The 24,606-nt window shown below is 35.5% G+C and overlaps 4 protein-coding genes across 4 annotated transcripts; 2 read left to right on the top strand and 2 right to left on the bottom strand.

Moving 5' to 3' along the window:
• The first annotated feature begins 397 nt into the window (after positions 1-397).
• Positions 398-1,160, top strand: LOC141719637 (protein SRC2-like). Its single transcript, XM_074522012.1, has 2 exons — positions 398-865; positions 1,011-1,160. Exons 1-2 carry the CDS (start codon positions 398-400, stop codon positions 1,158-1,160), a joined length of 618 nt encoding a protein of 205 aa, XP_074378113.1.
• An 837-nt stretch (positions 1,161-1,997) lies between these two features.
• On the top strand, positions 1,998-2,972 carry LOC141719636 (uncharacterized). The gene is made up of 2 exons (XM_074522011.1): positions 1,998-2,508; positions 2,632-2,972. The coding sequence occupies exons 1-2, from the start codon at positions 1,998-2,000 to the stop codon at positions 2,970-2,972; spliced, it is 852 nt and encodes a 283-aa protein (XP_074378112.1).
• Positions 2,973-9,802: 6,830 nt separating this feature from the next.
• Positions 9,803-10,273, bottom strand: LOC141719635 (uncharacterized). Its single transcript, XM_074522009.1, has one exon. The coding sequence runs from the start codon at positions 10,271-10,273 to the stop codon at positions 9,803-9,805; it is 471 nt and encodes a 156-aa protein (XP_074378110.1).
• An 848-nt stretch (positions 10,274-11,121) lies between these two features.
• Positions 11,122-13,603, bottom strand: LOC141720979 (glucan endo-1,3-beta-glucosidase 8-like). The gene is made up of 2 exons (XM_074523697.1): positions 13,029-13,603; positions 11,122-12,359 (listed from the first exon to the last, which is right to left on the bottom strand). Exons 1-2 carry the CDS (start codon positions 13,358-13,360, stop codon positions 11,252-11,254), a joined length of 1,440 nt encoding a protein of 479 aa, XP_074379798.1. The 5' UTR covers positions 13,361-13,603; the 3' UTR covers positions 11,122-11,251.
• Positions 13,604-24,606: the final 11,003 nt, after the last annotated feature.

The following is a 24,606-nucleotide window of genomic DNA, read 5'->3' as shown; positions in this document are numbered from 1 at the left end:
ACCAAGCCCTCTACAAAGACTGGTAAAAGTTTGACACGATAAAATAGAAATTTTCAAGTTTATGACAGTTCAACGTGTTTAGGAGACAAATTGCACCTCAGGCGAACTATAATTAACTGAAATTATAATGCATCATACAAACATTAGTAGTTTTCTCAACTACTCCGACATAAATTGTAATACATAGTTTGGTTTCGTCAACATTTGAATGTAGCACTTGTGAATAAAAAAAAATGAGCAAACAGAATGAAAGGTATCGTTTTAGTCAGCTTTGATTTGTATGGTTCCCCTAAATCTCATGCTATCTGTTCAGTAGCATCTTTTATAGTATAAATATACATATAGAGCAAAATAGACTAGCTCTATGTTGTGTCATTTTACTTGAAAGAGGAGTATGATGGAGTACAGAAAGTTTGGGATAAACATACTCCAGGCAGAAGATCTGGAAGACGTCCGAAAGTTGTTCAAGATGGAAGTTTATGCTAGAGTTTCCATTGGAAGTCAGGCAGAATCGATGAAGAGAACTCCAGTGGATACGCATGGAGAGACAAACCCTGTATGGAGCTTTACTATTAACTATACCATAAGTGAGTGTGTAGTGCAAAATTATAGTACTATGCTTGTTATTAAGTTGTACTGCAAAAGAATGCTTGGAGATAGATATATTGGTGAATTGCACTTGTCTATGAAGGAGCTTTATGAATATGCCTACTCGTCAGGAGGTAGTGCAACTGTTACTTATCCTGTTCAGAAAGGTTGTGTAAACTCGCAAGGATTGCTCATGTTTTCGTACACATTCGGGGAGAGAGTTGGTGCTGATAACTTTCTCCAGACTGAAACTATTGGGTATGGTGTTCATAAGATGGTTGATTTCATGTAATGGCTTTGAACCCTGATCATTTGCCTTGCTTTCTTATCCTTTTCTTGTGCTTTTTCTAGTTTCTGTTTCTGTCTTCGATCTTGTTTGGCTTTGTTGTGGTAAAGCTCATTTGTAAGTTTTGTTCTTGCAGTCTGTTAAGCATGTCACTAAAGAAAATGCAGCTGCTAGTACAGGTCAAGGAGCAACAGCTCAATGCAGAGGATCACCAGGTCTGGACAGCTCAGCAAGTGAAAACAATATTCCCGCCCAAAAGTTTGTTATAGCTGAGTCAAATAGATAAAAGGAGCACTAGATGTTAAAGTAGTTTAATACACAGACAATTACCATCATCTTCTTCTACACACACAAGATACACACTCTGTAGAAAAACCTTGACAATATCAATACATGATTTCAGTTTAGTTCTTCATCAAGATTATGTAAATACTTTGAAATAGTTTAGTTGATTGTTTGTTAGTAAATTGTTCAGTTGAACAAGAAGCTCATTTTGTAACATGGTATCAGAGCTTAGGCTGGCGGGAGAACTAAGGTTCGATTACCAGCCACCCCCAACATTCTCACAATTTAATGTGGACACTAAAGACAAATAATGCCCCAAAGATGGGCGTCGGTGTTCCATTCTTCGACCCATAAATGGGCTTTCGAGTGAGGGGGAGTGTTAAATATATGATCCTATTGGGGTCTTCCTCTAACACCTTAAGATTTTAGATGAGCTAGTTACTCAACGTGATATCAGAGCCTCTTTGTTCGTCCGTACAAAATGTTCAAGTCAAATCATCATTGTTAAATCGCCATTGTTGAAGCTTAAATTTGATCAGAATGTTGATGTTCATACTGAGATCAAAAGTTTAGTGTTGAATCATCATATCTGTAAGTATTGCTTCACATTCTTCCGCATCGTAATCTCTCATTACTCTTGTCAATTAGTAGAATTGATTCAATAGATCTGCAATTCATCAATAGATCTGCTTTCTACAAATAGTTCATATCTGTTATGACTACATCTGCATCATACTCATCTGTCACTCTAGGCTCAACATCTATGAACACAACAATAGACTGTAATCATCCATACTAATTGCATCCTTCTGATAGTCCGGGAATGCAAATAACTACTATGATATTGAATGAAAGCAATTACAACCAGTGGAATAGATCAATGGAAATTGCTTTATCATCAAAGTTGAAATTAGGTTTTATGGATGGTTCATATCAGAAACCTGCTGCAAATTCTGGTCTAATGGTGTACTGGTTAAGGTGTAACAATATGGTGACCTCTTGGTTACTCAATTCTGTGAGTCCTGAAATTAGAAACAGTATTGTCTACTTACATTCTGCTAGAGAAATCTGGTTAGATTTAGCAGTTAGATATGCACAAAGTAATGGACCAAAGTTTTTCAATCTGAGGAAGGAGATAGCTCATTTGAGTCAGGGATCTCTCTCAATGTCTGCTTATTTTACTAAATTCAGGACTGTACATGATGAACTAGAGTGTTTAGTCAAGAAACCTAGATGTACGTGTAAAAAATGCACATGTATTGTGAATACCAAGTTGGATGTAATGGATTTGAACATTCAGATTACTCAGTTCTTAATGGGTTTGAATGACACCTTTACAAATGTTAGAGGTCAGATCCTCATGATGAATCCATTACCAACTTTAAGTCAAGCTTATGCTATCTTATTATAAGAAGAAAATCAGAGAGAAATTCAACATTCTGCTCTCTCAAATGTTAATCTTGCCATGGCAGTAAAGAGCAATTACTCAGGAAAGAATCAACAGCCTAAATTTAATAGTCATAAGAAGGTTGATTCTACTGTCATTTGTGATTTTTGCCATATGAGTGGACATTTAAAGGATAAGTGTTACTGTATTCATGGTTATCCGAGTTGGCATAAGTTGTTTGGGAAACCTAAACTAAAACCCAAATTTATCACTGCTAGGAATTCAGTTGTAGCTAATGTGCAGACACATGGAAACTCAGAGGATACTTCTGTCATGGTAGGAAAAGAGAGTGTTAGTGCTGGGTTACATAACTCTGGTATATCTCTAACTGATTCACAGTGTCAGCAAATTATTCAGATGTTATAAAGAAATATGACTAAAACTGTTGGATCACCTGGTACTTCACATCTGGTTGATCATGAGCAATCATTTCAGTCTCAGAATTGGAACTATACTCATTCTGCCAATACTGTTAAAATTCTGGAGAATAAAAGTCCTTTAGTAAGTCATGCGTACAATGTCCAGACTGACTTGTCTGCTAACAAGTGGATCATTGATACAGGGGCCACGGATCACATTACACCATATTTGTTCTTACTCAAAGATGTAAAAGTGTGTGATGCTATGTTGCAATTACCTAATGGTGCCACATCTGTGATTACACATGTTGGAAGTATAGTTATAAACTCTACTCTTACACTTACTAAGGTGTTGTATGTGCCCTCATTCACATATAACTTACTGTCTATATCTAAACTTCTTCAAGATACTCCTTATCATATAGTATTATTGCCAACTGCATGTTATCTACAAGATCCAGTGCAACAAACTACTATGGCATTTGGACAAGAAGAAAATGGGTTGTACATGTTGACCACTTCTACATCTGCAGTGGCTACTATATCTGTGCAAGGGTCTACTTTGCAAACAAGTGCTCAATAGTCTAACTGCTCATCTGTGTTTAACGCTCAAGTTTCATCTATTGATGTGTGGCATGCTCGATTGGGTCATGCACCAGGTGATATAGTAAATTTATTACCTATAGAGTGTCCTGGAAAAACATTGGATATTTGTGATAGCTGTTATTTTGCTAAACAGTCAAGACACAGTTTTCCAGTGCACAATCATACTAGCAAAGACTTGTTTGAAGTTGTTCATGCTGACCTATGGGGACCTTACAAAGTTAAGACAAATGGTAATTGTACCATGTTTCTCACCCTGGTAGAAGACAAAACAAGAGTTACTTGGATTCATTTGTTATTTGATAAATCTGCTGTTGTTGGAATCATTAAGGACTTTATCAGTCTCATTCAAAATCAGTTCAAAACAACTGTTCAAGTGCTGAGAACAGATAATGGCACTGAATTTTTGAATAAATCTCTCTCAGATCATCTTCAGAAACTGGGCATCATTCATCAAACCAGCTGTGTATATACACCTCAGCAGAATGGTTTAGTAGAACGGAAACATAGGCACTTAATGAATTGTACTCGAGCCTTGAGATTTCTTGCTGGTTTGCCCATTACATACTGGGGTGATTGTCTTCTCACTGCTGCATACCTAATCAACAGAACTCCATCTCAGGTACTTCAAGGTCTTAGTCCATTTCACATGTTATATGGTCATTCTCCTGATTATAATCAACTTCGAGTCTTTGGATCTCTCTGTTATGCCACTGTTGTTCCGCAGTCTAGTGATAAGTTTGCTGCTCGAGCCATTAAGGGAATTTTTCTTGGGTATCCTTATGCTAAGAAGGGATACAAGATTCTAAATCTAGACAATAAATAAGTGTTTATCTCTCGGGATGTCCATTTTATAGAGAATGTCTTTCCTTATAATAGTTTAGACAAGTCTTCTTCTCCACCTCTGTTATTCCCAGCTACCTCTTCATTCATTGATGATGATCCTTTGCACTTCATTGATGATGATCCTTCTCCACCTCTTTGTCTACTGAGTCAATTTTTTCTGAGACTCATACTGCTATATAACCTTCTCCTAATATTACTGCACCCATTGCTCCTACTCCTACTTCACAGCCTTTACCACCTTCTGCTAGTCACTCTTCAGATACCACCATTAGCCCTCAGAGAACCAGACAGCTTCCTTCTAAATTTCAGGATTATTCAGGTCTTCCTTCCCACTTAACCCATAATGTCACTGCATCTGATTCACCGATTCATGATCCCTTATTTTATAAACAAGCAATTCACTCACCTGATTGGTATGAAGCTATGGGGGTGAATTGGCTGCCCTTGAAGCCAACAGACTTGGGAAATTGTACCATTGCCTCCTCATAAGAAGACTGTTGGCTGTAAGTGGTTATACAAAACTATATTTGGCAGATGGGAAAGTAGAACGACATAAAGCACGATTAGTGGCAAAAGGCTCTACTCAAACTTTGAATATGGATTATTTTGAGACGTTTGCACCTGTCGCCAAAATGACATCATTCAGATTACTACTCGCACTGTCAGCTATGCATGGTTGGCCTGTCACTCAATTAGACGTGACAAATGCGTTCTTACATGGGTACCTAGATGAGGAGGTGTATATGTCATGTCCTCCTGGCTATACCATTCCTGATCATATTATGCTGAAATATCCAAATCAGAAGCTAGTGTGTAAATTGGTTAAATCATTGTATGGCCTTAAGCAGGCTCCTAGATAGTGGTTTATAGCGTTATCTTCAGCTTTACTCTCCTTTGGCTTCATTCAGACTTCAGGAGATCCAAGTTTGTTTGTTTATGCAAAGAATGACAACTTGGTTTACCTCTTGAGTTATGTGGATGATATGATTATGACTGGTACAGATCCTTCTCTGATGGCTCATATTACTGAATTTTTAAGTTCACATTTTAAAATCAAGGATTTGGGACCATTACACTACTTCTTGGGTATTCAAATTGTGAGGAATGCTTCTGGTATCTTTATGAATCAACAGAAGTATATTTTTGATATTCTGCTAGATTTTCCAAAACTCAGTCATCAAGTGGCTATTGTACCTATGGATCAAAATCATGATCTTTTACAGCACTCTGATAGTCCTATCCTACAAGATTTTACTGTCTATAGGAGGCTGGTAGGTAACTTATCTATGTTACTATTTCCCGACCTGATCTAACATACTCTGTACATGTTCTAGCGCAGTATATGCACTCCCCTACTGCACTTCATTGGTATGCTGCTCTTAAGCTGGTAAAGTATCTTCGACATACTAGTACTCAAGGGTTATTATATGCCTCTAAAGCTAATCCAGTGCTTAATGCTTTCTGTGATGCTGATTAGGGAGGCTGTAAAACCACTAGACTTTCTCTTACTGGCTATTGTGTTACATTTGGAGGTACATCTATTGCTTGGAAATGTAAGAAACAGCAGGTAGTGTCTAGATCCTCAGCTGAAGCTGAGTACAGAAGCATGGCTGATATAGTCTGTGAATTATCTTGGTTGGTGTCTCTTTTAACTGAACTGCATGTTCTGAATCTTACACATGTTCCTCTGTTCTGTGACAATCAATCAGCTCTTTACATAGCTTCTAACCCTGTGTTTCATGAGCGGACGAAACACATTGAAATTGACTGTCATCTGGTGCGACAAAAGCTTGTGTCTGGTTTAATTTCTACTCAACATGTGTCCACTGTCCATCAACCTGCAGATCTGTTTACTAAGGCCTTGGCATCAGCTCAATTATCATTTCTATTGTCCAAGTTAGGAGTTTGTAGTGACATTCCAACTCCTCACTTGAAGGGGGCTGTTAAGCATGTCACTAAAGAAAATGCAGCTGCTAGTACAGGTCAAGGAGCAACAGCTCAATGTAGAGGATCACCAGGTCTGGACAGCTTAACAAGTGAAAACAATATTCCCGCCCAAAAGTTTGTTAGAGCTGAGTCAGATAGATAAAAGGAGCACTAGATGTTAAAGTAGTTTAATACACAGACAATTACCATCATCTTTTTCTACACACACAAGATACACACTCTGTAGAAAAATCTTGAAAATATCAATACATGATTTCAGTTTAGTTCTTCATCAAGATTATGTAAATACTTTGAAACAGTTTAGTTGATTGTTTGTTAGTAAATTGTTTAGTTGAACAAGAAGCTCATTTTGTGACACAGTCTCGATGTTGATTCTTTTGAGACGTGTGTAAGCTGTACCTACGTACAATAAAAGAACAAACAATAATGTATATACATGCGTGCTTTGGCAGCTCGCAATTTCTCTAAAAATTGAATGTTGGGTATCATATACTCCCCTTTTAAGAATCCCTAGCAACTTTTTTCCTGTGAAGAAACCCTTATCTTTCAGTAACCAAAACCACGAATGTTGAATATCTCCCACAGGCCGGGGAATTCCTTTAAGCTTATATCTCACAAATTGCTTGTTTTTTTTCTAAAATTTTATCATCCCACGGGCCGGAGAATTCCTTTAAACTTATATTTAACCCCTTGTTTTTTTCTATTTATATCAGCCGTCCTTGAACAATGATTTGCTCTGATTCTTTAGGTACACTGGTAGTTAGAAAACCATTTTGATTTCAAGATAACCAACACACTTTCTAGATTGTTGTGCAATTTTTAGAGATTTGTTTTTCCACCCCTTGCAGTTTCTGCCCTACACGATCTATTAAAGAAACTAATTAATCAACTACTATGCTCTTGACATCCTCATCAAGAAGTTAAAACATGATAAACTTCCAGGCAATTCATGTCAAAGAGGGTTCCCTCTGTTTGATCCAAGTTTACATAAAAGACCTTTGTAAATTTACAAGCCAAGTGTGTATAAGCATTTAAATTGTCATCAATTGGTATTCTCCGTCAATATATTCGTGACTCCATATCCCAATGCCTTCAAGGCCAAATTATAGATATCATAAAGTTTGCATCAAATAGACAAATACATTGGTGTATCGAGTATTTTTGTCAACAAGAGACTTCCATTAGAAGTATATGGAGTTCAGGGTAGAAATGATACACTTAAGAAAGCGTAGGTATTAACAATGAATAACTAGCTGCTTTCATTCAAGAACATGACTATTTTATCCCCTTTCAAAAATTCAGGCCTAATTTTACCTGCAGTTGATGCGGGGTCTCTTTCTGAGAAATCGCTGATGTCTGCACTAAAGGGCATTGTTGCCATCGTGCCTTTGTGGTCTTTAGGTTATGCCCCTCCCTAGTGCTGTGCAGATATCCATAAACCTGCAGACTAACAGTCACTATGCACTTAACCTTCTTAACATACTGAAGGACCATGAGAAAATATAAATACACATGAGAAGTTTTAAGTGAATCACGTATAATTAACTTTGGGAATTTTGGAACCTGAAGTCTGTAGCTGATCAATTTTGGTAAATCCAAATTCTGGCTTCATCCAAAGTGAGCAAATTGTCAACCATGTCATCAAGAATGGCAAATATAACTTGATTCCAGAGCCAGCTAGTGCATTTAAGTTTGAGGCCGAATTTCAGTTGATGGTTCTGGTAAAATGAGCCTGTATTGATTATGGTGTTAAGAGGAGAGATTTCTATTATGCTGGCGTGTAACTGTAATGTAACTGTAACAGGAACTCCTGTCATTTTAGCATCCCTAACGTACTGGTGCAGCTGCGCACTTGCAGAAGTTTTGATTCCAACTGATTTTGCTGCTGCTGCTACTTCATATTATGACAGAAACTAATTAGATGAGCTTCCATTAATTAACTCAGATGTTTATGCCAAATCAAAAATCATCTAAACCTACAAACCAATTTATTTTAAATTAAATCAGGTGTGGAAAAGGATCAATGTAAATTTGATGAACATATACACATATATGTAGATTATAGTTTTTGGTGCAGAATGCCAGCGGACTTGCACATATATACAAATTTAAAAGAGCATAATGGCATTATAATCAAAGAGTTGTGCTGTGATACATGAACCCCTTTAAAACCATTTGGGAAGAATCTCTTACACAAGGCAATGAAAGTGGAATCACCTTCTCCTGCCAAAAATCGATTTACTAACAAGAAGGCAGTAGGTTTATCTAGAGAGAATTCAAGGCCTAACATTTTCTTCAGGAGTATACTTGCATGATAGTAAGACCTATTTAGCAAACATCCGTGAGTAATAATGTTAAAAGTGACATTATCTGGAAAGCAATCATTAGCTTCCATTTCAGTAAGCAGCTCCATTGCTTCCTCGAGTAGCCCTTCTTGACAAAGTCCTTGAATCACCTTTGTATATGTCTTAAAATCTACTTGCAAACCTTTTGAAGAAATGTTATCAAGAAGTATTCACGCCTCGGAAAGTTTACCTTGATTACATAATCCAGCAATAAGTATACTATAAATAGACATGTCCCTAACCAAACCATTACGCTCCAATTTCATAAAGAAAAACAGTGCTTTTTCAGCATACTGGTTCTTGCATAAGCCATCAAGAACAATACCAATTGTGTAAACATTTGGCAAATAGCCCTGCTTTATCATCTCGCTAAAGAATTCTTCTGCTTTAACACACATACCGCTCTGGAAATACCCTTTGTAAAACTGTGTTGTAAGTTTCAGTAGTAGGTTTTACACCCCAAAGACGCATATTCTGCAACAGATACAAAGCTTCATCCAGTTTCATGTTTTTGCAATATCCGTTTATTAAGATGTTATAGCTTACAATGTTGGGCACGATCTTCATATTCAACATGGTCTTAAATACACCTATCGCTTCACGCATCTGACCTTGGAGGCAATATCCGTGCATCAGCACGTTGTAAATAATTGCATCTGGATACTTGCCACTTCGAATCAGTAACTTGACTACAGAAAGTGCAACCTCTACGCTCCTTGTCTTGCAAAGGGTCCGACCAATTTAGTATAGGAATGCATACTGGGCATAATCCCCTTATTTGTCATGATTTTGAGCACCACTGATGCTAATTCTGTTTCACCTTGCGAAGAAAACCCATACAGCAGTGCATTATAGGTAAATTCATTTGGATTTTCACCCCTTAAGATCCTCATATCAAGCACATTTTGTACATCCATCCCGTTTCCTACCTTGGAAAATGAATGAGCCAGTATAGTAAAAATACATTTATTTGGAGAGAGTTTCCTCATTTCCATATCGTTCAGCACTTGCAGAGCCTCCTCCCGCCGCCCACACTTGCAGAGATCAAGAATTAATGAACTGCAAACAATTTCATCTGGCGAAATTCCTCTTCCAATCATTTCCTTAAAAAATTCAATGCATCATCAAGAAGCCCTTCTTTGCATAAACCATCAATGACCGTGCTATAATCTACAATTTCCTCTTTAAAACGTCCTTGTCCCATTACTCTAACAAAACCAATAGCCACTTTGGCATTCCCTGATTTGCACAATCCATTTTTAAACATACTGCGCAAAAATCTATGAGAATCAAGTTCCCAGTCAAATTCCTCCTCATAAATCAACTTCTCGTACAATTCCACCCCCTCCAAAACCCTATGCTCCCTATAAAGTGCCCTTACTAAAGTACTATAAGTAATATCATCCGGCCTATAACCCCCCTTTAACATCAAACCTAACATAGCAAATCCATACTCAACACCATTTAAACAACAATAACAATTCATAACAGTAGTCAAAGTACATTCATCAACCGAAATACTTAACCCAGATATTTCTCTATACAAAGCAGCTTCATAATCATACATCCTAACAACAGCAGCTAATAATTTATTGAAATATCGAATACCCGGAAGCGGATAGATATTGAGCATATCATGATACAAAAGTAAAGCTAATAATTCATTGAATTATCGAATACCCTGAAGGGCTTTATCATGTTTTAAAAATATATTTTCTATATAATTTTTATTATTTGATATAATTTATCTCTAATTTCACACAGTAAATTATATTTCATATATTTAATATCATAATTTTGAACTATTTAGAACTAAAATTACGTAAATAACTTGGTCTTTTTTTAAAATTACCTTCTAAAAATAACTTAAACACACGTGATAAAGTCGATGCTCTATCCAAAAATGTGATCGTTAATGTCAAAAGAGAGTTTGATGACTTGATCTTTGTAATTTGCAGAAGTTGAATCAGACTTGGAAGATGAAGATTGTGGATCGACTTGCTGATTTACACTTTAGAAATGTGATCAGAGGAGATGATTTTCGGACAATATGTACTTTGCAAGAAAACCTTGTAGAAACTGAAGGACTACGAAAAAAAGGAAAGGATGAAAATGTAACTGGCTGAACGCTTGTCATCAGAAATCACAACCATAAATTATGTCCTAGAGAGCCTGTGGCGCATTCATTCAAGTTGAATTACATGAATAAAATCGTTTAACTTGTTTAGAAACCTGCTCCCTGCTTCATGCTCCAAAGCTCATTTTACTTCTCATGTAGTGAAGTTCAAGTATTTCCCAGAATACAGGGTTTGAAAGATTCTTGCATAAAGAAAATAGAGGAAGAAAGAAATCTATCTATATAATACGCACTGGAATTTATCCAAATAAATAATATAATCTATAATTCAAAATCCGAATATGAAGCAACAACATTCATTAATCCATTATACAAAATCAAAACTTTCAGAAGATATCTACATTGAGAGCACATTTAGTAAGGGAAACTGTCATCAAAAATGGGGAAAACTATTAATACTTGTAAATGCTAGTAAAACATGCATAATGTGAGAAAGGCTAAAAAGACTATAGCCAAAACTGAGGGACCTGCACTGGAAGATCGTGAAGACATGATCTGAATGGTAAAATTGCATTCCCCTTGGGATATATTTTGTGTCGTCACAGAGGCAAGTCCTTGAAAATTACAGCTTAAATCCCCTTGATTCTGTACCTGGAAGTATGCATTAAATGCGTAAGAGGCATTTCCATTAGCATCCAAGCCATTACAAGACGATCCATACTCCAGGGCAGTGCAATCTGCAAATGTGCAAGCATAATTGACATTTTCAGCGAGTTTGCTTAGATCCTTGGCATCTGGATTGAATGCACACCACTGCTGAGGTAGATACTTCACATTTTGTGCAGGTACCAGAAATTTGTTTTGCCCTTGACCTGAAAGATCTATTTCATACTTTGGCTGTCCATCATATCTAAAGATTCCCCAGTGGCGCTCAAAATTGCCAGGAGCTATACTCTTAGCATCCTCGTCAATGAGTCCAAACAAATAAACCTCAATAAATCCAGGCCTAAGCGGGGTGCCTTTATTAGCTGCAAGCCTTGATAGAAGCCCATTGTAAAACCTCTGAGCATATCTCACGTTGGCGTTTTTGTCACCATTCGTTGGCCATCCGACTTCCCCTATGAAAATGGGCATGTCCCCATAACCTGCAGCTTTTAATGAAGAAACCAAAGTATCAAAGTTGGCATCAAAAACGTTTTGATAGTCGATTCCATTATCATGCATAGGAAGAGCTGCTCCATCAAAAAAGGCATAGTCAATGGGGAAGTGGTCATTGCCGTAAAGACTTAAAAAAGGGTATATATTAACAGTGAATGGCGCTTTGTTCTGGTCTAGAAACTGCACAATCTGAGTCATTTGTCCTAGAATTTCTTGCCTAAATCTTCCAGCAGAAGGGACAGGATTGTCTTCTGGTGAACCATAAACATCAGCGTTTAAAGGAACAGTTGCTTTTATGGAGTCACCATAACCAGCTTCATTGATAGCATTCTGGATGTTCTGAAGTGCTGGGAAGGTAATATTGATAAATGAGTTGTTATACGACTTCAGGAAAGGCTCATTACCAACTGCCACATATCTGCATAAAAATACAGTAACTATTAGAACTCACAATTAGACATAAAAATACAGTAATCATGATTCATACATTCTCTGCTAGATTCTGATAGGCAATATGCAATCTACTTTTTGCAGTTCACGAAGTTCGTACTTTCTTCGTAGACTCTAAATTTATGTCCCTTTAATAAGAAAATTGAGGCAAGCTACCAGAACACTGATAAACAGTTGGGCTGCATTTACACACCGTACAAAATTAGTTTAAACTTGTCGGACCGTACCCGAAATTTGTGCAAACATTTCACTAATCTAAATAAGTGCATAGTTGTGAAACTTATAAAAAATCAAAAGAAAAATCTATCTTTCTTCCTAATTGACGTGCTGTACATCTTGCAGCAAACAGGTAATAATGACAAGAACAGGGGCATAATCAAAATATCTTGATCTGTATTAAGCAAGCAGATATAATTAATAAGAAATTTTAAATAATGTAGTAATGAGGCTCTTACAAGTCATGGATTCGAATCCTCCAAACCATATTCTTAAAAATCTAATGCATTGAAAATATCGACATACAAATGTACGTTTAAAATTCTATCGCATTGAAAAATATCCACCGGCACATATATAAATTTATTATAATCAGGAACAATCAAATAAAGGGGTGTGAAGATAAAGGACAGAAGCTTACTTAATGTTAACACCTCCATCGAAATGATAACGAGTAATATTATGCTGCACCCACTTTTTAGCTCGTTTATAGCTTGTCATGGACTCAAGCTGATCATTCGGAATCGCAACCATAACTTCAATCCCAGAGCCAGCAAGAGCACTCATAGTACTCTCTTCTGCATCAAACAGTTTAACTTTTTGAATCCCATTGTCTTTTAACATCTGAACCACGTCTTCTGGTGGCAACTTGTGAGTTGCCATTGTACCCCAGTTCACCCCTAGGCTTTCAACTCTTGATCCCACAAAAATCACTAAAAGTATTACAGATAATGAAGTAGCCCACAAGCCCATTATACAGATCGGATCTTTTTGTTTTGGGGATTTACAAAATTGGATCTTTATGAGTGGGAAGATTAATCAAGAAAGCTGAGTTAAAAGGTAAGTATAAAGCTGCTGGAGAGAGAGAGAGAGAGAGAGAGAGAGATGTTTAGAACATATGTTTTACATGTAAGCTTTTCATTACCCCAAGTATATATAGTAGGCGTTTAAAGGAGATAGAAATGGAGCGTTTGTAGTTGTGTGTGTGTGTGTGTTTGAGTAGATTAAGTTGAGACATTGGACAAGAATTTGTGGAGGCAATGCTGCACTGCACCCTCCTAACGGCTATATTTTTTCAAGATATTATTGAATTGATTGAGCTGGTTGGTGGTGCTGGACCCAATATTTGGAAAAACTTGTTTATTTTTTGTGATTGTTATGAGTGTTTTTTTGTTAAAATCTTATAATTGGACCGTTAATCTCATTTAATATCATCAGTTAATCTCTTTTTTGCTCAATATGTAATGTAATAATGGTTTAGATTTTGACAAAAGCGTGAAAACTGTACGAAGCAATACTACCACGAAAAGGGAAATCAAAAATATTTTCAAATGACATGTTATTTTATTTTATTCGTGAATTAATATTAACGCATGAGGTTGATTTGATTAATGAGTAAAAAAATAATTGCATTACAAGAACGGATTGCTTTCGGAAATGGTGTTGGGGATTTTACATTTCTCAACTATAAACTATGTTGAATTTGAGTGTACCAGCAAGTCAACATTAATCTTTCATCTATTTTCGCGTATGATTAGATTCATCAAATTTTTTCAGTATTTTTTTTATAAATTATCGCTCATCGTACCGCCTTGCAATTCGGCTTGGGTTAATTTGATTCGGTTTTACTCGTTTCACTTAATGTTCCCTCCATCTCATATAATATGTCTTATTTTGACTATTATTTAGTTAAATTGACTATACTTTAACCGACAATTAAGACAAATATATATGTTATTTTAAAATAATGAAAAATACATTTTGAAGAGGATTAGATATATTTTTAAATATACAAGTTTTGAATTTTATTTAATTATAAACAAAGTGTAATTTACGGTCAAAATATAAAAAAGTTGAGTATAAAATAGTCAAAACAAGACACATAATATGATATTAAGGGGGTATATAAATTATTATATTTCATGATATCGTAAATATATATATTATTCAAAAAAATTAAATAAACTCAATTTTTAGTCCATTTAGTGCGCACAGTCAGCATTGCACGGAAAATTGAAGAATTAAATTTATGAACTCGATTAATACAAACGATTATTGTGTTAAAACTAAGAGATATAGAAGCTTAACTCATCTTTAATACTAAACATTTGCCATCAAAACGAAGTATTACTGATTACAAGTTGCAGCTATCTACTAATTACATCAAAGCTTTTGAAACTTGAAGAAGAAGAATACTGGGTTGTTTTTCCTTCTTACTCGTTCTCACTAACTAACTAACAAACTAGAGAGGGGGATAGATAGATTGTGTAGTAGACATAGACCTATATTTTACTTCAGCTAAGCTCTTTGACACGACTCCCTATTTCTTTGACTTCTAGCTTACAGGTGAGTTCACAAGCTTCATCAAGTAGCCAGAGATGGATCTTCTAGAATCCATACAAGCTCCCCGATCAGAATATGAGAATACTTGAAGTGTGAGCTGATCACTTGAGTTAAGAATTATACATTGACCCATTGTTCCAGATACATAATGCAATGTATGAATCAATGGTTTATAGTGTGTAATCCTGGGACTTTGCATGTACTGACTCAAATATTGTATGAGTCAGAAAATTCAACTTTCTACCATGCATCTGTATTAACTTGGATAATGATATAATTCTCCTCCGTCTGCCTGTAATGGAGTTCCAGACTCTCTCAGCAGTTCTATTGTAACCCTTTATCAAGATATCCAATATATAAAGAAACTTAATCTTTCTAACTCCTTAATGCTAAATGTAATATTCAAATGCTGTTTTAGTAAGTTGATTTCCAATGAATCATCTCCAGTTAAGATGATATCATCAATATACACATCAGCAACACTCATATGATTTCCAGATTTCTTGATCAAAAGAGAATAATCATTCTTTGACTGTACAAATCCCCTAAATAGTAATTCCCCCACCAACTTAGCAAACCACTGCCTAGAGACCTGTTTCAATCTATACAATGATTTGATAAGTTTACAAATCCTATTGTCAGGATTTGGAAAGCCAGCATGAGGAACCATGTATACTTGTTCAACTAGATCCCCATGCAAGAATGTATTATTGACATCAAGTTGATGTAACAACCACCCTCTATTAGCAGCTATAACTAATAAATACCTTATTGTTGTCATTTTGACTACAGAAAAAATGTTTTCTCATACTCAATCCCCCAATTTTTGATTATACCCTTTAGCAATTAACCTTACTTTAAGTATTTCCGATGAACCATCTGCCTTGAGCTTCACCTTGTACACCCATTTATGTCCAATTGGTTTCTTTCCTGCAGGTAAAGTAACCATATCCATGTATGATTGTTCTATAAAGCCTTCAATTTTTTGTCCATTGCTACTACCCAATAAGGATTTGATACAACTTCCTCATATGTAATTGGTTCAGTAGGGCAAGAAGCAAAAGGCAAAAGAAATTTGACAGGCAAAGTGATTAAAAGATACTAAATTGCACCGATGCTGATGATTATGAATGTCAATTTGACTCAAATTATAAATGAAATCATTCAACAAGACTGATGGTTAGGATGATCGTGTAATTCTTCTTACTATAGGATACTCAGTAGAATCAGTATTAATAAGATCATCAACAGAGTCAGAATCTTGTGAAAAAATGTCTGATAAGTCATGTGTATTGGATTTAGGAAAACTATTGATATTAGTAGAAAGAAAGGCTTCTGAAAAGTCAATAAAATCAGTATAATTAGTAACAATGGGAAGAAATAATGGTGTTAAGGATGATGATGATTTAATATGAAAGGGAAAATGCTGCTCATAGAAAGTGACATCTCTGGAAATATGAATTTGCAAAATTTTAGTGTTGAGAACCTTAAAACCATTTTGACCAATAGGATAGCCAATGAACACATGTGGTATAGATTTAGGACTGAACTTGTGATTTTTAGGCTGAATACTAGCAACAAAGCACAAATAACCAAAAATTTTGATATATGATAAATCTGAATGTGTGTGAATAAATTTTCATAAGGAATGATAAAACGAAGACATTATAATGGCATCCTATTTATCAAATGAATTGCAACAAAATACGCTCACCCCATAATTGAATTGGTAATTTGGATTGGAAAAATAAGGATCTGGCTGTTTCCAGGATGTGCCTATGCTTCCTTTCAACCACTCCATTCTGTTGAGGAGTGTAAACACAAGTTTTATGATGCTGAATCCCTTTCCTTATGTACAATTTCATTTCTCCTTCACACAACTCCATAGCATTATCAGTTCTAATAATTTTAACAGGACAATGGTATTGATTCTCAATGTAAATAAGAAACTCATCAAGAATTGTAGAAATATCAGACTTCGACTTCATAAAAAACACCTAGCACATTCTAGAAAAATCATCCACAATAGTTGCAAAGTATTTATAATTATTTTAAGTAGGTTCCTTAAAAGGTCTGCATACATCCAAATATAGCAGCTCTAGTCTATGAGAACTTGTAGTAGTGCTATTTGAAAATGACTCATTACTTTCTTTGCTTCTGGACATATTTGACATATATGATCTAGTTTACACGGCTTAGAAAAAATATCATTGGGGTGATGTAGATTTGAAAATAGTAAGTGTCCCATCCTGAGTGCCATGATTTGACTTTGGTTTAATATTCTTTGACCATTGATACAAATGCAGAATTAGCAGAAGACGTGTGTGATGACTGAGATTCTTCTTTCTGATAATAAAGACCATTTTTGAAGCAACCAAGAAGTTGTTGAGTCATTGATTGTGTTTGGAAAAAATACTTATCATCAGTAAAAGTAACCATACTATTGAGATCTCTGCATAACTTTGGTATTGATATCAAGTTGAACTTGAAACCAGGCACAAATAATATATCTTTTAGGAAAATATTATTTCTAAGTTTTACAATGCCAACATGAGTGATCAAAACTTGTTTCCCATTTGAAATTTTTATAAAACTCCCATAATTTTGTATCACTTTGTATTCAGAAAAGAGATTTAAATCAAAGCATATATGGTCTGTTTCTCCACTATCTATTATCCATATAGTTGTTGTTGAAAACAAACACAATTTACCTGCTACATGTGCAGCCTTTTCTTCCATATTGTTGCCAGATGAATCTGGTAATTTGCCCTTTCCTAGAAGCTGGATTAACTGTGCATACTGTGCTGGTGTGAATGCCATGTTGTCATTCTCAGAACTTGTTCTTGTATCAATCTTATCATCCTCAATGCCCAAATGAGCATTTGTTGCTACTCTCCTGTCTCTGTCATTTGTGAGATTACGTAGATATGTACAAGCATCTTGCAGTGATAACAGAAGTAGTTACTCTTTCCTCTTATATTTTATTTGAACTTCCCATCTGTCTGTTACTAAAACCAGATGGTGGCCTGTACTTATCATTAGGAAATCTCTTATAGTTGGCATCAAAATCCATAGAATCCTCATTAACTGTTCCACCAGATGCTTCATGAAACAACTTTCTATGATTTTCTTCTTGTAGAAACAGTCTATAAGTATGAGAAATTGATGGGAGAGGATTCATCATCGGAATACTCCCTCTTATGACCTCAAAACCAGTATTCAACTTCATGAGAAATTCAACTAGTCTTATGTCCTCTTGTGATTTCAGCAACTTTATTCTCACATTACAGGTACAATTAACACATGTACAAGCTTGAATTGGATCAATTCCAACAAATTGATCCCAGATCATCTTCATCTTAGTATAATATCCAAATATACTATCTTTCCCTTGCTTCATCTCATACAAAGTCTGTTATAATGAGAACAACATTATGCCATATGATTGGCCATATCTCTCCTCAAGATTTACCCATATATCTCTAGTCGTATTGAAATATAACACACTCCGTGCAATTTCCTGATCAAGTACTCCAAGAATCCATGATATCATCATATTATTGCATCCATCTCATGCCTTATAGTTAACATCAGTTACAACATCTGGTTTTGTTATAGTTCCGTCTACAAATTCTATTTTATTTCTAGCGGACAAACTGATCAATATTGACCGTTTCCAATCTGTATATCCTTTTCCATCATACTTAATTGTAACAAGTTTCATTCCTGAATTATCAGAAGGATGAATGTAATATGGTGATACAGGATTTTATGAAGGATCAATTTGATTTTCTTGAGTTTAATTTTTTGTCATATTCTCAATCGAAGAAGAAATGTTTTGCAGTGAAGAAGAAAAGTTCAAGAAAGAATTGATGTCGAAACACAATCAAGGCAATTTCAAGATAAGTTCGTGAAGAAAGTGATCAATTGAGAATGATCATATCAATGAAAAAAGAATAAGAAGAAATAAGTTGATTTGTGTTTAATCAATCAGAAGAAATCAACGTAACTAACTTTCAAGAGTTTCAGAATAACATGAACTGTCACAAGCAAATTGATGAAATTGTAAATCGATCGAATCATAGAAACTAATATCAACAACCAATAAACAAAGAAAAATATCAAGAGAGCAAAGAATGAGATTTATTGCGGTGATACACTAACCGCCATTGAAGAACTCAAGAAGAAATGAAGATCGGAGGTCAAAGATCAAAAGAAAGAACATGGCTATCAAGGTCGCACACATCACTCTGATACCATGTTAAAACTAAGAAATGCAGAAGTTTAACTGATCTTTAATACTAAATGTTTGCCATCAAAACGAAGTATTACTCATTATAAGTTGCAGCTATCTACTAATTACACCAAAGCTTTTGAAGCTTGAAGAAGAAGAATACTGTGTTGTTTTTCCTTCCTATCATTCTCACTAACTAACTAACAAACTAGAGAGAGAGATACTGTGTAGTAGAATTCATGAGAGAGATATATTTCTCTATTGTGTTTTATATCAGAGAGAATATTTTTCTCGTAACAAACTTCTTCCAGCTGTCACCATTTGTTAGTTGCATTATGCTGACTAGACATGAGCTGGCAGCTTAGAACTTGTTCTTTCATCGCCCTCTTTATTCGGTAATTTTCAACAAATTGTTTGGTACAAAATATATGTGCTATTGCCTATTAGTGTAGTTAAAGCTAACACTTGAGTTGCAGCTTATTTTCTATTCTGGAATAGGTGAAAAAAGCTTAGAACAATTCCAACTGTTTCCCTGTGAGTGCCGATGTTTAATACAAGAAGTTGACTTGAGAGCTCAAGGATTAGTATATGCTTAATGTTAATACTATCTATGAGGCAAACATTTTAGCTTGATTAATATTTGACAAAGTTCGTGTACGATAGGGCCAGGGAGAGATGCTTATGTATGTTAATGTTAATATGCATATCTTTAGGATTTAGGCTAGAAAATATTACTTGTTAAAGGTTTTTCTTTTATGATGAGCTTATTTTGTTTAGTAGATTCTGTTGTTCATGTTTCCACATGATTTATTCTTCTAAACAGAAGTATATATCAGAAATAGTCACTTACCATCGTAGAGCAAGGTGTAAGTAGATAGAATTTACGTAGCTGATGGCCCTGATTTTCTCCGCAACAATCTGTAGGAATTATAGGTTAGAACCTATAGCCATCATCAGACGATTTTGTTGTGTTTTTTTTGTTTTTGTATCTGAATCCCCCTTTCTTTTATTTCTCCTCCCCTTTTATCCAATCCCAGGACACCTCCTGCTTGCATGCCCTCTTACATGGCAGTATGAAAAGAAGCCTTGTGCTCGTTTCGTCAGCAGGTAGCTTTCCTTATTATTTTGTTCAAATCCAGTTTACAAATATTTATAGGTCACATTTGGACTAGACTATTTTCTATCATGGATCTCAATTATGGGTTATTTTCTGTCATGGATCTCAATTGTGGGTCTTGGACTGATTTGGAATGGGATATTAGTCACAACCCGTAACCGTAGGGACTTGTAGACAGTAGACTTCATTTTTATGGCGTTATGGCATTGGTGACTGATGAGCCTCCTATAGCAGCAGCTAGTTGCTAACTTTAGAGGCTTTTCTTGCTCCACTTCAACATCAGTCACTCATATCAGTTATCTGGCCATAAGAGTTACGAGTATAAGCCTTAACATTAGCAGCTGACTTTTAGGTCCATCATTTGCCCCCAAATTTAAGTGTAATCTTTAGGTTACACAAATATAGGTAAACAATAAGGATGAGGGATGATCTTTTTCTAGTCTTGAAAGTGTACCTGTAAGCTTCCGAAGACCATAACAAAACTTAAGACATAGTTGTGAAGATCGTTCCAGCTAATACTCGATCTCGTTTGATGAAAAATCAGGCCATCAAGGGGAAATTATAAAATATATGATGTGTGTAATAAAACCCAACTAGGGACATAGCCACACCTAGTTAATTTAAAGAGAACATATGTGATAATAATCTTTATTCGCAGTCGACAATTATTAGGGCGAAAACACACGCTAGAATTATACGCAAGTATACGCGTTCACAAGTAGTATAAGATATAAATTAGATTCGTACCCACAGAGACTCTTTTTAGTTAACTTAAGATTATGCACCTATGCAACAATGGTATGACTATCGCTCAATGCTAAGACAATAAGAAGTTGAGATGTTTATAACTAAGATTAAACAAACATGCAATTAACTAATAATAAAAGTGATTGAATTAACTATATGAGACAAACATGGGATTCTAACTACATTCCTACTTCATTCAAAATCATTGTTCTTAACCTGAGAATGCAATGGTGATGATAACTAATCAGATAATACGAAACTAGTAAATGCCAACTTTCGTTATACGAATACCCTACTACGAGACATCCACAAAAGAGATAAAAGCTGAATAGACACCAATTATGTTGAGACCCTATATGTCTATAGAATTTGACAACATAAAGGTTTAATAAACAAGTCATCTATCGTGGCACGAGCGCCCTGCTCTTCCGTTCCCTGGATTCTTCAACCTTCTCTTCTTTTTACTGTAACTTTTGCTCCACTAATCGGAATTCGATGAATAAGTAGTCCATGCGAAGCTCTCGAAATTATCTACAACTTGGGAATGGCTTTGGCTTCCAATACTGACCTCTTTTCAGCATATTTCCTTGAAAAGCTCAATTAATCATCCAACAAATGCCTGTAATGCACAAACACAAAAACACATCAAAAATACCAATAACTTGAGTCCAAAACATCAACTTAAGCCTGAATAAAAGCATTCCAAGAAAATATAAAATCCACTTATCACACCCCCAAACTTGAATCGATGTTTGTCCTCAAGCAAAAAGAGACTCAAAGAACAAAATAAAAATGCATGAATACAACTAACATGAATGCAACTATCCCCTTAGAATAACTTAACCAACCAATGAGCAACATCTCAAAAAATGTAATTATTCACAAAAAGTTCAATCAAATCCCACAAATCAACTCACAAGCCAAAAATGTTCGTGTGTGCAATTGCTTAACGTATATACTCTCGAAACTAGATCAATAATCATAACTCACCTCTCGTTAAGACAATCACAAGGTTATAAACATAATAAACGATAAGCACAAAATGACTGACAACACTTTAATTTTATCAGAGTTATACAATGATTCACGCTTTTATCGATAAAACATAAAAAATACAAACATGCTTATTTGATCGTGTAATGAACGAGGTCCACAAAAGACTTATGCAATAATACCCATGTAGTGAGCGTTAGGTTAGTGGATCCCAGACTATAAAAGCCTTAGGTCACTAGGCACAAAAATCCCCTAGAACTTAATAACTCGAGTATTAAAGATCCCATTCGTGATCAATTATGCATAACACATATTTTTTTTCTTTTTCTTTTTCTCTTTTCTTCATGTTCTGAACGAGTGTGTTTCGCTCCATCTCGCTCAACCCTAGACTACTCACATAAATATGAGCCGGCTAATAGCCATTTGACGCCTAGCCACAACTAGCATTGATATCCAATATTTTTCTCCAATTTTAAAAATCCATGTTATTTTGTCATTAAGAGAATAACATAAATTCTAGACATAAATAAATGACTAAACCTCGACAAACAAACAAGTCATGATCATGATCTAGCACTCAAGCAACCTATAAGACTTAGTGAAAATTTTCGTTTCGAGCATGCAAATCAACTCGTTTGGACTTAACATTCCTCTATACGACATCACCACACTCGAATCAACATCACAAATTAATCGGAAAAGCAATCTAAGGGATCATGATATAATACCAATGCAACTATATTCAACATATTAACATGATAACAAATACGCAAAATAAAAATAAAAACAAATAACTACATGACAAATATGCAAACTATATGAATTAAACTATCATTAATATGCATCTATACGGACTCACACAAACTAATCCTTACATTATCACCCCCAAACTTAAAATTTTCAATGTTCTTATTGAAGGAAATAATAAGGATAAAAGGCATACCTAGTTAGCGAGAGGATCACCCTCCTCGGGTGGAGGATCAGGTGGCCAATCAACCTCGACACCAGTGTCTCGGACAACAGTACCGAGAGCGTGTGTCAAATCTTCAGCAAAATATCGGTGGATATCATGCATGGCCTCAATACGCCAAATCACCCTTTTATACTACGCATCACCAAGAACAAACCTATCCACTGCCTGCTGCACATGAGAAGAACCCTCTATAGGCACGGGAGGATTCGGCCGGCCAAAGAACCCTCTATAGGCACGGGAGGATCCGGTCGGCCACCCTCTACATCATCAAAAATATATCTGTTAAGTAGCATTTATATCCACTTATAATAACACTTCGTAAAGCTTCGAATTGGTATTTTGTACTCAAGTTATTTGTGTATTTTATGTGATTTTTGTAGTGTTTTGCATTTCAGGCATAGCTGAAGAAAAAAGGAGATTTAGCATTGTTTTGGTGCTAAATTAGTGTTAGGAAAATGTCTTGGATGTTCGTGTGTTGATCGCCACCAAAAACCAGCAAATAAAATAGAAGGAAAAATATTTTCCTGAAGGTCAGCGCGCCCGCGCTATGTTAGCGTATGCCCGCGCCGGTTGAGCAGAGGTACAACGCGTCCGCGCTGGGATAGCGCGCGGCCGCGCCGCGTCGAATTCTGAGATTCTTGATTTGATTAGAATACTGATCGGCTAGACTTCTGGATTGATTGGGCTGCTATAAAAAGACTCTCTAAAGATGTTTTTAATAACAGAGCTGAAGGAGAAGACCTAGTACTACAAATCCAATGAAGGAGAAGAAGAACTTGTTTTTACTTGTGATTCTTTGATTGAGTTGTAATCTTGGATGCTCGTTTTCTTTATTGTTGAACCTATTACTCCGGATTACGTACTTTGTGATTTATTTCAGTTTATAAAGACCTTGTTTATTATCATGCTTTCAATTAAACCCATGGTGATGATGAGTTCTGTCATGAACTAATCGTTATCGTGGGGTTCTAACGGATTAACTCATAGATTTCAATAGTTAATTTATTTCGGTATCTTAGTGTGTGGTGATTGTATGATATCCTAGTATTGGTTGTGCTTATTCGTCTTATGTAAGTCGCGAACATATAAGATAGCGTGTTAATCTCTATTGAAGCGATAATGAATTTAAAGATTTAGAACTTGCCGTGCTAGCATAGGTTCATGTATTTTTATGCATGATTCATAGGTAATTTTAACCATCTTACTTTCCCTATGTAATCATGATAGATAACTTATTCATTAAACCTTTATGTTGTCAAACTCTATAGACATATAGAGTCTCAACATACTTGGTATCTATTCAGCTTCTATCTCTTTTGTGGATGTCTGGTAGTATGATATTCGTGCAATGAAAGTTGGCGATTACTAGTTTCGTGTTATCTGATTAGTTGTCCTCACCATTGCATGCTAAGGTTAAGAACAATGACTTTGAATGAAGTATTTAATGAAGTTAGAATCTCTTGTTTGTCTCATACATTAATTCAACCCTTTTAATCTCATAGTTAATTGCATGTTAGTTAATATCTTAGTTATAAAAATCTCAATTTGTTGTTCGTCTTAACATTGAACAATAGCCATATCATTGTTTCATA

Source organism: Apium graveolens, chromosome 4 (assembly GCF_009905375.1).
Source record: "Apium graveolens cultivar Ventura chromosome 4, ASM990537v1, whole genome shotgun sequence".
Classification (NCBI taxonomy): Eukaryota; Viridiplantae; Streptophyta; class Magnoliopsida; order Apiales; family Apiaceae; genus Apium; species Apium graveolens.
Note: the sequence above shows the minus strand (reverse complement) of the source record. Positions and strands in the feature narration are given on the sequence as shown.